At 30.7% G+C, this 13250-nt stretch overlaps 1 protein-coding gene across 5 annotated transcripts; it reads right to left on the reverse strand.

Annotated features, from left to right (window-relative positions):
* Positions 1–5448: 5448 nt before the first annotated feature.
* On the reverse strand, positions 5449–12848 carry LOC108330016 (ACT domain-containing protein ACR3). 5 transcript variants are annotated; one of them, XM_017564456.2, is made up of 9 exons: positions 12587–12846; positions 9831–9940; positions 9408–9453; positions 8771–8885; positions 8388–8455; positions 6827–7438; positions 6616–6720; positions 6290–6313; positions 5449–5918 (listed from the first exon to the last, which is right to left on the reverse strand). In XM_017564456.2, exons 2-9 carry the CDS (start codon positions 9899–9901, stop codon positions 5595–5597), a joined length of 1365 nt encoding a protein of 454 aa, XP_017419945.1. In that variant the 5' UTR covers positions 9902–9940; positions 12587–12846; the 3' UTR covers positions 5449–5594. The 5 variants fall into 5 exon arrangements, with proteins under 5 accessions (XP_017419945.1, XP_052732583.1, XP_017419946.1 ...); XM_052876623.1 differs by having other exon boundaries at positions 6272–6313; XM_052876626.1 differs by having other exon boundaries at positions 5780–5918; positions 6173–6313; positions 12587–12848.
* Between the last annotated feature and the right edge of the window lie 402 nt (positions 12849–13250).

A 13250-nucleotide genomic window follows, 5' to 3' on the forward strand; every position in this document is an offset into this window, starting at 1 on the left:
TTTATATTATATAATATATTATTATATACATCAATGACTTTTACTATAAAAGCCAATTAGGATATTTCCAATTTTTTTTACATGTATTATATGCATATTTTATTTTGTTATATTTTGAAATTCAAAACTACTACTTTGATAAATATACAACAGAATAAAAATAGGAGAGATAAATTATTCTTCTACTTATGATAATAGTACATATACTATTTTACAGTATGAATTTTTTTTCCTTCTAAGCATATGCAATTTACATTATTTTGTTAATGTTTTTCTCATTCAAATTATAGATTATTCCTCAAACATAAAAAGAATAATATATATATTTATGTAAACAAATATATAAAAATAAAATAATATTAAAATTAAATTTATTAAAATATAAATAAAATTAGAACACGTAACGTATTGTATTATATTTCCGCCAGTAGAGTATAATCTTAAGAAAGATTAATTGTCATAATTTCGTAACGTGCATTTTCTAGAAACAAGGTACGTAGGTTTCACTCTTTATATTGTTTATATTATTTAATATTTTAAAATGAATTTTGATTTTGAAGAAATAGAAAATATAGCAAAAGAAGTGCGTTAGTGTTTAGTATAGTATACTGAATAAACGTTGAGAAACGGAAAAGTAGTGCGCGTGTGGAAGTGTGTTTGTGAAAAACCGAAACCGCCCCGAAAAGCAGAAAAAATGTGGAGCATCTGAACCGCAAACATGAGGAAGGAAAATAGAAGGAAAAAGAAGCAGTTTTTTGATTGCTGTAACGCAATTACATAATTTGGTTTTATTTTATTTATGTGTCTTTTTCCCTTTGTTAGGATTCTGAAACTGCACCTCACGATTGCATATTTTCTACAACTTGGGCAGTGTTATTTTGTGAATATGTATGAGTCCATCAATCAAAATCCTTATCAGAATGGAAGCAAGTTTTACATGTAGGACACAGGTCACATCGGACGGCTACAAATTAACAAATTTAGATTTCTTATTATGTTTTCATTCTATTTAACATTTGTAAGTTTAACTTACTTCTACAAAATTGTTTTCAAGACTAAGATTTAGATGGACATTATGTTTTATTTGGTTTGAGTTATTTTTCACTACTTATATATTATAATTTGATTTTATTTTTAATTGTTATGAGACTTTCAACACATTTATTCACGTCGAGGCATAGACATCTTAAACGTGAGAGTAAAATTAATGGGTGATCCGACAGTGGTTCGATAATGGATGAAACAGAATACTGACATAAATCTCGCTAGGAAAGGTTCCAACCGGGTTCTGATACCATATTAAAAAGTGAATTTAAGCCTAATTCAATCACACAAAATCGGTTTGTATGATGAGGTTTGCACCTCACTTATATATTATAATTTGGTTTTATCTCTAATCGGTAGTGTGAGATTTCCAACATAAAATAATGTTTATATTTATTTATATACTATAAATTGATTTTATCTGTATTTAATTGATACAGGGCTTCCAACGTAATATTATGTACTAAGTGTCCTTCAATATTGCCCTGATTGAAGGATTGTGTATGCTCGTATTTAGACGTTATAAATGTAATGGATTTTAAGATAACCTAACTACTTTGACATTTTAATGTTAGATTTGAAGGTGAATGGCATGAAATTAGTGTTTGAACTTTAAGGGAAAATATTATTTTATTTTGTGGTTATATTTAATAGAATATGTTGTAAAGAATGTTATGAAGTATGGAGAATATATTATATTATTAATATGAGAGGTGGAAAATGATGTGAATGTGAAATTAAGAAAAGAATATGATAGGTTATTGAAACGTGTAGGCGTAGGCATTAGATATGGGGTTGGAGAGTTTGGTTTGGGTGAGTTGGGATTGCGTCTTGGTAAGCTTTATACGAAAGGAGTGATTTGATGTAATTTTGTTTTATGTTTATCCCTAAATAGCTTTGTGCCTTTTGCATTGTGGAGGTCAATCAACTTGTCATTCTACAAATTTATGTGTTTTCTAGACCTCCAACGTCTACCTAAAATTCTGGCCATTCATCCATCCCATTGTGTAAATCATACATTAATTAACTCTTAATTTTATCTTAGTTGTTATTAAAATAATTCGGTTTTATTTTTAATTTAAAATAAAATTAAAATAGATTTTATTCTTTTAATTTTTTATGTGCTTAATAAGTTGAGTATTGAAAAAGACCGAGACAAGGTACTAGTCAGGGAGAAAACAGCGTTAGGTTTGGTCATAATTATTAGACCTCTTTGTCTGTTCTTTCAAAATCATTAGACAATTTTTAGGATCCATGGTCTAATTTAAGTGAAATATGATTTAAATCAATATCAAATGACAAATTCTATCGTATGATTTTAATTTGTTGAATTTATTAATTTTTTTGAAAAAAATTATGGTGAACATTTAAAAATAAATGTATATAAACAAATTGACACCATTTTCATTAAAAAATTTAAAGCAATATTTTATAGATACTCATTTACATATATGCATTATCTGTTTTACTTATTTCTATTTATTTTTTAAAATTCAGTATGAAATTTTTTAAACTTTAAGATTTTTCAGGTACTTTCTACCATATTCATTTATTTATATAATCACCAATATACTAAAATGTATTTAATTCCTTCATTTATTTTTTCTTTATAAAGTTTTAACACTGAATTATCTTTTACATGTGTGTTACACTTTAACAAGCTCTTTTATGAAAGTAGTTGAAATGAGTATTTTAGTATTTTGGCATGAGAAATTTTACATCATTCATCATAAATGAGAATTTGCAAAGCGAATACTACATGAAATATGAAGCGTGTAGAAAACATTTAGTTAGTGAAAATTAAGTGGTGGAAGTAATCAGAAACTGTCATTCTGGCTCCTTTCAATCATGCCAATAAACAATACCTTGTCATCTTTCCATAGATGAATCATTCAGTCACAAATATCTTTTGGTTTCTCTTTGCTTCAATCATATCTTCTATATGGTATCAAAATTCCCTACTTTTTTTTAGTCGAATTATTTGGATTAAGAAATAAATATATAGCAAAATATACTAAAAAAAAAGATAAAAATTCATGTATCACAAAATAAATATTAAATTACATTATATTTTTTTCGAATTTATATATATAGATTAGTGATTTAATTTCTAAAGTCGTTTTCTGTTTGAATATGATAAGATGAAAAAATATATAATCCATACCCATGCTATAATATATCAATGTTTATTATTAACCATAGTTATAATATGATATTAACTTCGGTAATCAGGAATGGTGACATAACCATAATGATGAAATTGTTTATAACAAAAAAATATAATAATAATTATGATAAAAGTAATAATAACAACTATAATAATAAAATGATTGTTTTAATAGTAAAAATGACAAAAATAATACTAAAGTTTAATTAAATTTTAAGTCTTAAATAAATTTGAGTTTTTTAAATAAATTTTTATTAATTTTTTTTAATCAAATGTGTATTTAAATTTTTTTATATTTTTAACTGTATTTGTGTTTTTTTTTAAATAGGTGGGTGATTCTAAAACGTTATTATTGTTAATGTAAAACAATAAATGATTTATATTAATTGAAACATGTTAGATAATGAAATTCTTATACTATTTTAGGTAAGTGACAACCACAATTATTTATTATTAAATACATTTTCAATAAAAATAATAATTATTATTTATAATTATATTAATAGTACTATTATTTGATATTAATCACAAAATGTCATGTCTTTTACTTTTAGAGTCAACTAACAAGATGACGAGGTCTTATCACCAAATTGTAAAAGATTAAACAATAGAGTTTCAATTAAAAAATATAAAAAAATTAATTATTTATTAAACCAAAAGTATTTAATAGGAATTTAATTAGAAATAATAAATTTATACAAAACTTAAAATTTAATTCAGTATTAATAATCAATATTATTATTATGATAATAATTATGATAATGATAATAATAATAAAATTTATTACAAAAATATTAACCCTGATAATAAGAATAATAATAAAGTAATAAATATTTTCAATCTCACTATAGTTTTGTAATAACTCTAATATGATAGTAGTAATAATAAATAAAAGATATATAATAAAAGTAATAAAAGAAAACATGAAAGTATGGATGAGAATAACAAACCCTAAGTAAAGACAAAGAGTACAAAGATATCCTATGGAATTTTATAGTTTTTTTTAATAAAGATGATAATGCAATGTGGATTATGTAGGCTGATTTGCAAATCAGTAAAAAACAATATGGGAGGGTGAGATTGAATATTTTGGTTTACTGATTCATTTAGACTTCGTCCTGCATAACCTGTAGCGTGCAAGTCAACAATGGAATGATACAAGATAGTCCGTATAGTCTATATTGTATAAATTTGTTCAAAATATGTTTATAACTTATGATGTATTGGTATTAATATTCTATAAATTTATTATTAAGTTTGTTTTCGGAAATATTTTTCGTCATCTTTCAATGATAACTTTAGTCACTTTAAATTTATTTTTTATTGTTATTTTAAGTATATACATCTATTATAAAGTTTTTTAACAAACATGTATTTAAAAGTTTAAAATTATAAAATTATAAATATATGATTTATTTTAAGAAATAGGTTTATAAAATTTTTATTTATATTTAAAACCATAATGAATTGAAAAGGGTTACCCAAGTGGGGATGTGAGGTCTTATTGTTTTTTTTATTATTATTATCACTATTATTGAGTTGTTGCAGCTTTCAGCAATTTGTCATAAGTGCGTACCTTTAATCCATGGATTTTAAAGCTTATCTTTTTCTTCATTTATCCAAACATGTCTTTGCAAAGGAAAGCCGTGAATTCCTTTGTAGTGAGGAATGTGTACTGCTACTGAATCTTGCACAGGTTTTCGTCTCAGTGCATTCCATCAATCATATCATATATCTATGTATAAAAAAATGGATTCATAGCTCTGAGAGGTGGAAAAGACACTGTTATCTCAAATATTACCACTTAACATAACTTTTGTCAATAATTAATATGTACGTAATAATTTCATTTCTTTATTTTAAATGCTCATATAAAAACATCTCCATTGACTTAGCAAACCTTTAAAAAGAACGAAAGCAGCATTTTTTATCATCACTAGTAAAATAAAATATTATGAAAAAATTGTGTTGATCAATGATCATAATTTGATTTTTATTCTCAAAAAGGTAGTACATATATTCTCAATACAACTAACGGAGTGTGATGTAAGGCACAAAGCAGAATTTAGAACTGAGAGTTTGAACACGATGATAAAACATCTAAAGTACTTTTGTTTTTAGCTTTTTAACTAGTTATTTTATTTGAAAGTAGACTTAAAAACTCAATTGTATAGATAAATTACAAACGTAAAACAAAACATGATACATGAAAGAGACAGAAAGTGTGGAAGGTGGAATAACATACATAATGCATTGTTCTGAATTGTGATATTAATAATAGGTCAAAGTCGAAACACAGGCAACGTTTGAGACACAAACAACTTTATTCTTGTGTACAAGGTGATGTGTCTTTTAGAAAGCATTGAGAATAAATGAAGATTGTTTATGAGGTCAAGAACCTTTCGAACAAGTTACCAAAGAAGAAACTGGTTTTAGCCCATCGTCGGGTCTCTGGTACTTTAGCATTGGTTGGCACTCTCTTCACATCAACCATCATTGTCTTACCTATTTCTTTGCCAAGTGCTTCCATAGTTTTCATGTCCACTGGGTTTCCTGATGCATCCCTTACGTAGAACACGTTCAATGCTTGCTCCCCTCTCGTTGATACACCTGCCCTACACACTGTCAACCCATTCTCTCGTAGAATCCTTGTTACTTCAGACAGCAACCCAACTCTATCCTTTGCACACAGCTCAAGGCTAACACCCTGTTGTACACAATCAAGACTAAGACTTCAGATATATTCCATGTTCCCTAATAAGTACTTAACATTATCACCAAAATGCTAACTTTTTACGTGATAATTAAACTCTGTGATAATCTGCATGCCCATCACGACTCTGTTATTCTGTTTGTTATAGGCTTAATTTGAATATGAAAGTGAATAAGAAAATAATTAGTCGTCCTTTATGTGATTTTTTTTTTTTTGTTTTTAAGATGTAGGGAAGTGGATGATATTACATGGAGCATATAGACTCTTAAGCTCTATTGAAGGCAAAAGATCCCATCATTGTCACTAGTGGACATATGATGGTCAGATACAATCTGAGTGGAACTTAGCTCATGTATTTGCCGTACCAGTGCAGCAATACAAGTAGATAGCTGCAGATGCAAAATGTATTCATTCTGTTAAATTCAGAAAACATTCTACTATACAATCACATAGATACTAAGTAGAAATAGTAAAGCCTATCCTAAAATTCATGTACTTTACTGACTAATGTATATAGTTAAAATGAAGATTACAAGAAAACTTCCAAACAAAAAAATCCTTCTTAGAGCATGGGAGACTTACTGGGAGAGGAGATTTTATAATAGAAGTTCATCCATCTTTTTGTTTTTGTTTTTGCAATAGTCCAACAAGCATATAGAAATATAGAAATAAATTCAAATGTGAACGTTACCTCGCTTACTCTTCTTCGAATACCAGCTTCAATGCATTGGATGACCCTTTCTTTCTCTCCTTCAGTGTCAAGGGTGCATCCATCCATATGTCGAATAAAATACTCCTAAAAGTACAACATCATCAACTAACCCTTTTAGTTTACACTTCTGACTTGAGTCTCACCACTTCTAGTGTATAAACATGCAGAACAGAATACCAATGTAGTATACCTGGGATGCATAAGGGCCATCTGATGAAACTGTGGCATGGAAAACAACATATTGCATATCAGTAAGAGTGCAAACAATGTCAAACATGAGTTTTGCCCGATCCTTGCACTTGACTGTGACAACTGAGTACCCTTTCTCCTCACAACGTTCTATTGTGATTTTAGGCCTGAAAGAGAGAGGACAATTAACGTCTCGTGCTACTCTATAACTTTCATAATCCCGATCAGCAAACAACATTTGGTGCAGCCGCCGATCCATGTGGGTGAAACCCATGGAGAAACTAGTCCTAGCAACTTTCTCACCATCACATCCTCGTAAGATGTTGTTGAGCTGCTCCTCCATTAGAGATAATCTGTTTGGCTCGTCCACAGCTCGGTTTGTAGCGTCATTGACATAAAGAACGCAGGCAATTCGCCTGTTATGAGTCCACACTTCTGCTGCAAAAACATTAAAATGGAGGTTGGCAAGAACAGCTGAAATCTCAGACAAGAGACCAGGGCGGTCTCTGCCAATCAGTTCAATGGCTGTATGATCACCGACAGAATGCACTCCAACCCTTTTGCTTGGCCAAAATTTCACCCCTTCTGTGCTCTGGCTCTTTGGTCCTAGAGCCTATTGTAAGAAAAACTGTTATCAAGTAGCTCTTAGTATTTGATATGCATTACTATATAGGTGTTATACTGTATGCAGTTATGGAAATGATAGAGTGAGCCGATTGGTGGTTTTCAGTAAGGGAATCTGATCACTGGTTTCTTACTTTCTTTAACATTTATGAGTAATATCTATATGACGTATCTGATTTATACTACAGTCAAGGTTTTTTAAGGAACGAAAAAAATGAACTTTCTCAATCATGGCTGTTTTTCGAGACAGTTACTCTTCAAAACTCTCTCCCTTATTTAGTTTATTTGTATATGTTCGAGAGTGTTGTGCTACTTCAATTTTCACCAATAATTTAAGGTTTTCAAGTTGTCATTAGCTATACTAAATATAAAAATTAGGTTTAATCCTTTTCGACATCCCTATTTATGTACGAGTCTCAGATGGGTCCTCGTTTTCTAAAGTGTATCAAGATGGTCCTTAATTTTCAAAATTGATATCAATGTTAAGTTGGCTAGACGGGGTTAAAAAAATTGATGAGTGGATGCTGAGATGACGGACGAACGCTCGTCGTCTACAAGCGAACGAACGCTCGTCCACCAGCGAACGCTCGTCCACCAGCGAACGATCGCTCGTCGACCCCTGAACGAACGGTCGTCCAGTGTGGAACGAACGGTCGTCCAGCAGTAAGAGGTCGACGAGCATTCGTTCGCTGGTCGACGAGCGTTCGTTCGCTGGTTCGTCATCTCAGCATCCACTCATCAATTTTTTTAACGCCGTCCAGCCAACTTAACGGAAAGGACTCAATTGATATCAATTTTGAAAATTAAGGACCATTTTGATACACTTTAGAAAACGAGGACCCATCTGAGACATTCGTACATAAATAGGGATGTCGAAAAGGATTAAACCTAAAAATTATATCAGATTAGTTAGTTCAAGAAAAAGGGTTGATATTTACCTTTTCAATGAAGTCGATGGTTTTGTTGTCCGTTATCTTTCTTCCTTGCTGATCCGTGACATGAAATACTGCATTTCATTAGGCGAACAAGTTAGCTGTTGAACATCTGATATAGGAAGAGAGGGCTTGGACACGTGTTAGCATGAAATACTATGTTGTTTGTCTAAAACTCTTTTTATTGACAATTTTAGACTAACTACAAGTGCACGTTTTCTTTCCAAGAAATCATGCAAAGAGAACAACGGGGGATGATGTTCTCACTGTTAGATTAATATAGCAGCCAAAGTTTTTTATAGCTGCCCGCTTTGAGTTAGGACAATAACAACAAGCATGAACAGGACACATCTGAGTGGTTTTTAATGTTCAAATTAGTCACAACATACCATCCATAAACCAACCACCGTCAGAAGATATGTAAGCTTTTGTAATTATGAAGTCAAGGTCGGTCAAGATTTGCACCACTTCCAGCAGAATTCCTGGTTTGTTGACACTATCAACCTGTAGTTTATTATTTATTTATTTTTTTTATAGGGAGAGGATGGTAAAAGTCGATCAGTAGAGGAAAACACTAAAGTAACATATTGCATTCACTAATCTCCAAATATAAAAGATTCTTTCTAGAAATATGAAAAATGGTGATCTCATGACAATGCAGGGAGTATCATATGGTGTATCATTTAAAAGGAATAAACTTATCAGCATACAGAGCACAAATTTTGACAGCGAATTTTATCTGTTGAATTTGTGTCACTACTTCTGCAAAGTGAGAATTTTCTTTTGATCATGTGAAATTAAGTTTGACTACGGTTTTGATTAAGGGCTAATGAAATATCATTTTATTTAAGGTTTGAAAATATTATGTGCTTGGAACATAAATAAAAAATCAAAGCTCTAGGTTCAACAGTTCAAGAAAACTTTAAATACCAGAAGCTGGGCCTCCTAAGAAACTCAATGGCTACATCACAACTCACAAGGTGGTCAGGAAAAAATAGTCACAATTTTTTGGTTTTTTAATTATACCTTGATCAGTGTACAGTCATGACAACTGGTATTGTCCACAGAGACCCTGCAAAGTTGTAAACAGAGTTCATCGTCAACCAATCAATTTTTTAATGGTTCTATAAAGTCATACCTTATTGAGCCCTTTACTCCATATGGGATTGAGTTGATTGTCTCTTTTTCTTTTAACAAAAGCAAGTGAGGAATTAAAGCAGCCTTTTTAAATTTATATTCTGTTCCATTCTTGTTTAGTAAGTAAATGCAGTTAAGTGACACTTAGGGAATTTTTCTTTTGATAAATGGTTAAATATATCCATTAAAATCAACTCTAGAATTGATTTTATGATGATTATGATCAGTGATCCCATCTTCATTTAAAGAGGCTATTTAATTTGCTGACCGTTTAAAAGCGAACTTGTAATTCCAGAGAGTAATTTAGTAAACCTTGGTGGGTTCATTCTATTGCTGAAGTTCTCATACTCAGGATCAAAATATGGCCAACAAACTTTAGCCATTTAATCAACTTCTCCAGTCAATGGGGGTGCTTCGTTTTCCTGCATGAGCATGGAAAACATGCAGATAAAAAACAGTACATCAGTGACAAAATTTATCATTTTAGGGATGCACAGAAGAGAAGGAAACAACAGTTCGTCAGTTACTAGCATATTTTTCAATTTAATTGTTTTCACACGAGTAATTATTCCATGATGACTCTGTTTAATATCACAGTCACACTTTACTAAAATGGACTACATTTCTATTTCTATGCTGGTTATTCTTGATTCTTATCATATCAGACCGAAACTCTCCCTCTCTTATGTTGTGGGTGTCAAGCAGTATAAGGCAGTAAATCGATCAGTACAATGTTTCAGTCACCCACTGACTCACCACATCAAGCATCCCTACAGCAGAATCTAAGATTCTGCATGCTCCTTCTCTTGACCTTTGAACATGATATCAGGAATAAGGTGAATGCTGAGTGTTCCATGTGCATTGTATTAGCAAAAGTTCGGAGAGGGAGATAAGAATAAAGAGTCAACAACAAGAATGCCTGGAGAATCACGGCATCAGCAAAAGTGTTTCACTTTTTTTCTTTTGAGCACACCCAAAAAAGCATTTTGCTTCACAAACTTTCCACCAAGCTGATTTGGATTATGTAGATAGTAGTTGAATGAATCTGATCAATTTTTACGTTTTCTTATCAAAAATTTTCTTTCCCATTTGATACAGATTCGTCTCATTCCAGAATCATCCCGTTCCACCAACTTTCATGAAATGCAAGAAAAAGAAATATAACTAGTATGTGTTTGGGGGCAAACAAATCAATATACACCGAAACGGGGTTATAGAAAAAGAAAACAAAAAAGGTCATATATTTAGCTCAATCTTTACAACAACCAAATCCACTCTTAAAAAGGACCCATTGAAAGGTGTCTTTGAGAAGAGTTTGAATTTTCAAACGAAATTAATATTTAACTTCCGGAAGAACCCATTTTGTGATGTGGTGCTCAAAGGTAGCTTACGCTTTGGTGAGTAAGAAAAATAGATTCTTGAGCCAAAAAGGCAAAAAACATACGAATGTGCCATAAAGACTTGATTCCAATTGCAACCAGAATCCTAATTTTTATTTTGCTTTCCTTGTGATTTCACTCATCCCACAACGTACCATGCCAATTGCCATCACCCCATTATCTAAGATTATTTCAAAATCTGAGAGGGTCCCCGCAATCCAACTTGACGATGACTCTAACCAACGACATATTCTAAAATTAGAAAACAAATTAATTATGAATTAAGAATATAATTGGTTGAGATATATCTACTTTTTTCACAGAAAAATATAATTAGCATAAATAGCTAAAATTTATGGATGCACTTGTTTTCGTCCTTTAAGCAATGTGTTAGAGAGTCTTGCAGATGGTGAGATGAGAAAGTTGGCTTCCCCGAGAAAGAATTAGTTGTGGCTGAGGCGAGTTAAGTCAAAACCATAATTCAAGTTACAAGTTGAACAATACCCGAGAGAATGAACTACTTTTGAACATGGATCATGACGCTTAATTCTATAACTTTTCCACCGTAAAATGTTCACATGTACCATAATTTGCAAGCTGTTCATAATTTTATGTTCTGTTCAGAAAATATTGTCTTTAAATGTATTTTTAAAAAACAGGGAAGACTTTAATGAAATAAAAATATAAAGTTTAATTGCTCGTTTAGTGTACAGAAATAAACACTTTAGCTTTTATCTTTTATACATACAAAATAAATTTGTGTCGGTGTAAACCATTTTAATCTCTTTTATTTTTATAAGTACTATTTTTTATTTTTTTAGTCTCCACGTTCTAAAGTCATAAAGAATAAAAGAGAAAAAATAAAAGTTTCTCACTATTGACATCCCACTTAGATAGGTTCGGAGTTCATGTAACAAAAAAATCTGTATTCCATTATAAAAACTCGTGGAGCACTGTCAGAATATTGCAAACAAAAATAATATTTGATAAAGAGAACAAGAAAGAATCCGTTACACGGCAACGGAAAGAACATAGAATAAAAAAATCAAATTTGTTTGACCATACAAATTAAACGTGTCACTAGTAAAAATGGCAAAACTTAGTGTTGATTATATTCTTCAGTTAAAATAAGAAAAGATAGTTTTAATTCCATGACATCAGGATAAAAGTTTTTTTTAATATAGTATAAACTACCCATATGAAATTACAGTTTTAATTTTAATTAAAAGAATTAAAGAATATCATCAAAAGATATAAATAATTGTTTCTAAGTTTTGTTGGTAAAAAAAAAAAAAGACACACAACACAGACCACAAGCTCTCAAATCGATGTCCTGTATCCACTAACTGATTTTGGCATATTTTACACGGCGAACAGAAGCATAACAGAAAACACTAGAGTAGCTTGTTTTGTTTTTCCACTTTAAAATATAATATATGACACTATGAAACAGTCAACTGAAACGGCGACACACTGCAACTACAGTGAAGCCGCGAAGTATCTCCACGCAAATCTCAACCGCCAACTTAGCCATCCAAACAAAACACAGAGGAGTTCTTGAAATCAATATGAATAAGAACTCGCGAAGAAGCTGATAGGAGAAACATGAGTATATTCATTGTATAATACTATAGCTACTACTACTTCCTTAGACAACACAGTTCCAGTTCACATGAAAAACATACATACCTTAATTGTTGCGAAGAAAATTGTCCCAAAAACCTTGAAGCTCCCAAATTGTCACATGAAGAAGGCCAATATAAAGACAGAGATAAGAGAAGAGAGAAGACTTTAGGAGAAACCTTTGTTTGTGTGTGTGAGTGTGTTCTGGTGTATGCTTTCAACGTTGGAATACCACTCGATTCAAATCTCTCTCTCCTCTCTCTCTCTCTCTGTGGCAAAGCAAATGGAAAGGCTCCGAAGTGGCGTGGCAAGAGGTTCTGGGAAGTGGGAGCCCATTAAATATCAAGATTAATAAATAATGAATGTTAAACAAATAAATAAACTTTAATTTTTAAAATCACCCTTTGTGGAATCATTCTTAATTTAATCAATTTCTAAATTCTGATTCTAGATACCTTTTATACACTGCCCATAATGCTCATGTTTGGAGTCCCCCCTATTTCTTCTTATCTTCTTGTACTACGTACAGAATAAAGTTTTGTGAATTTTAATATACTTTTTTTTAATGATTTAACGGCATTTTTTAAAAAAATATTTTTATTTCTGATTGCTTTATTTATTTTTTTCATCAAATTTTAATATCAAAATATTTTTAAAATAGAATAATAGAATTAAATAGGCTTAATTAACGTAAACATTATTTAGTTTTTCTTGTAATTGATCCAGTACC

Source organism: Vigna angularis, chromosome 4 (genome assembly GCF_016808095.1).
Source record: "Vigna angularis cultivar LongXiaoDou No.4 chromosome 4, ASM1680809v1, whole genome shotgun sequence".
Lineage (NCBI taxonomy): Eukaryota > Viridiplantae > Streptophyta > Magnoliopsida > Fabales > Fabaceae > Vigna > Vigna angularis.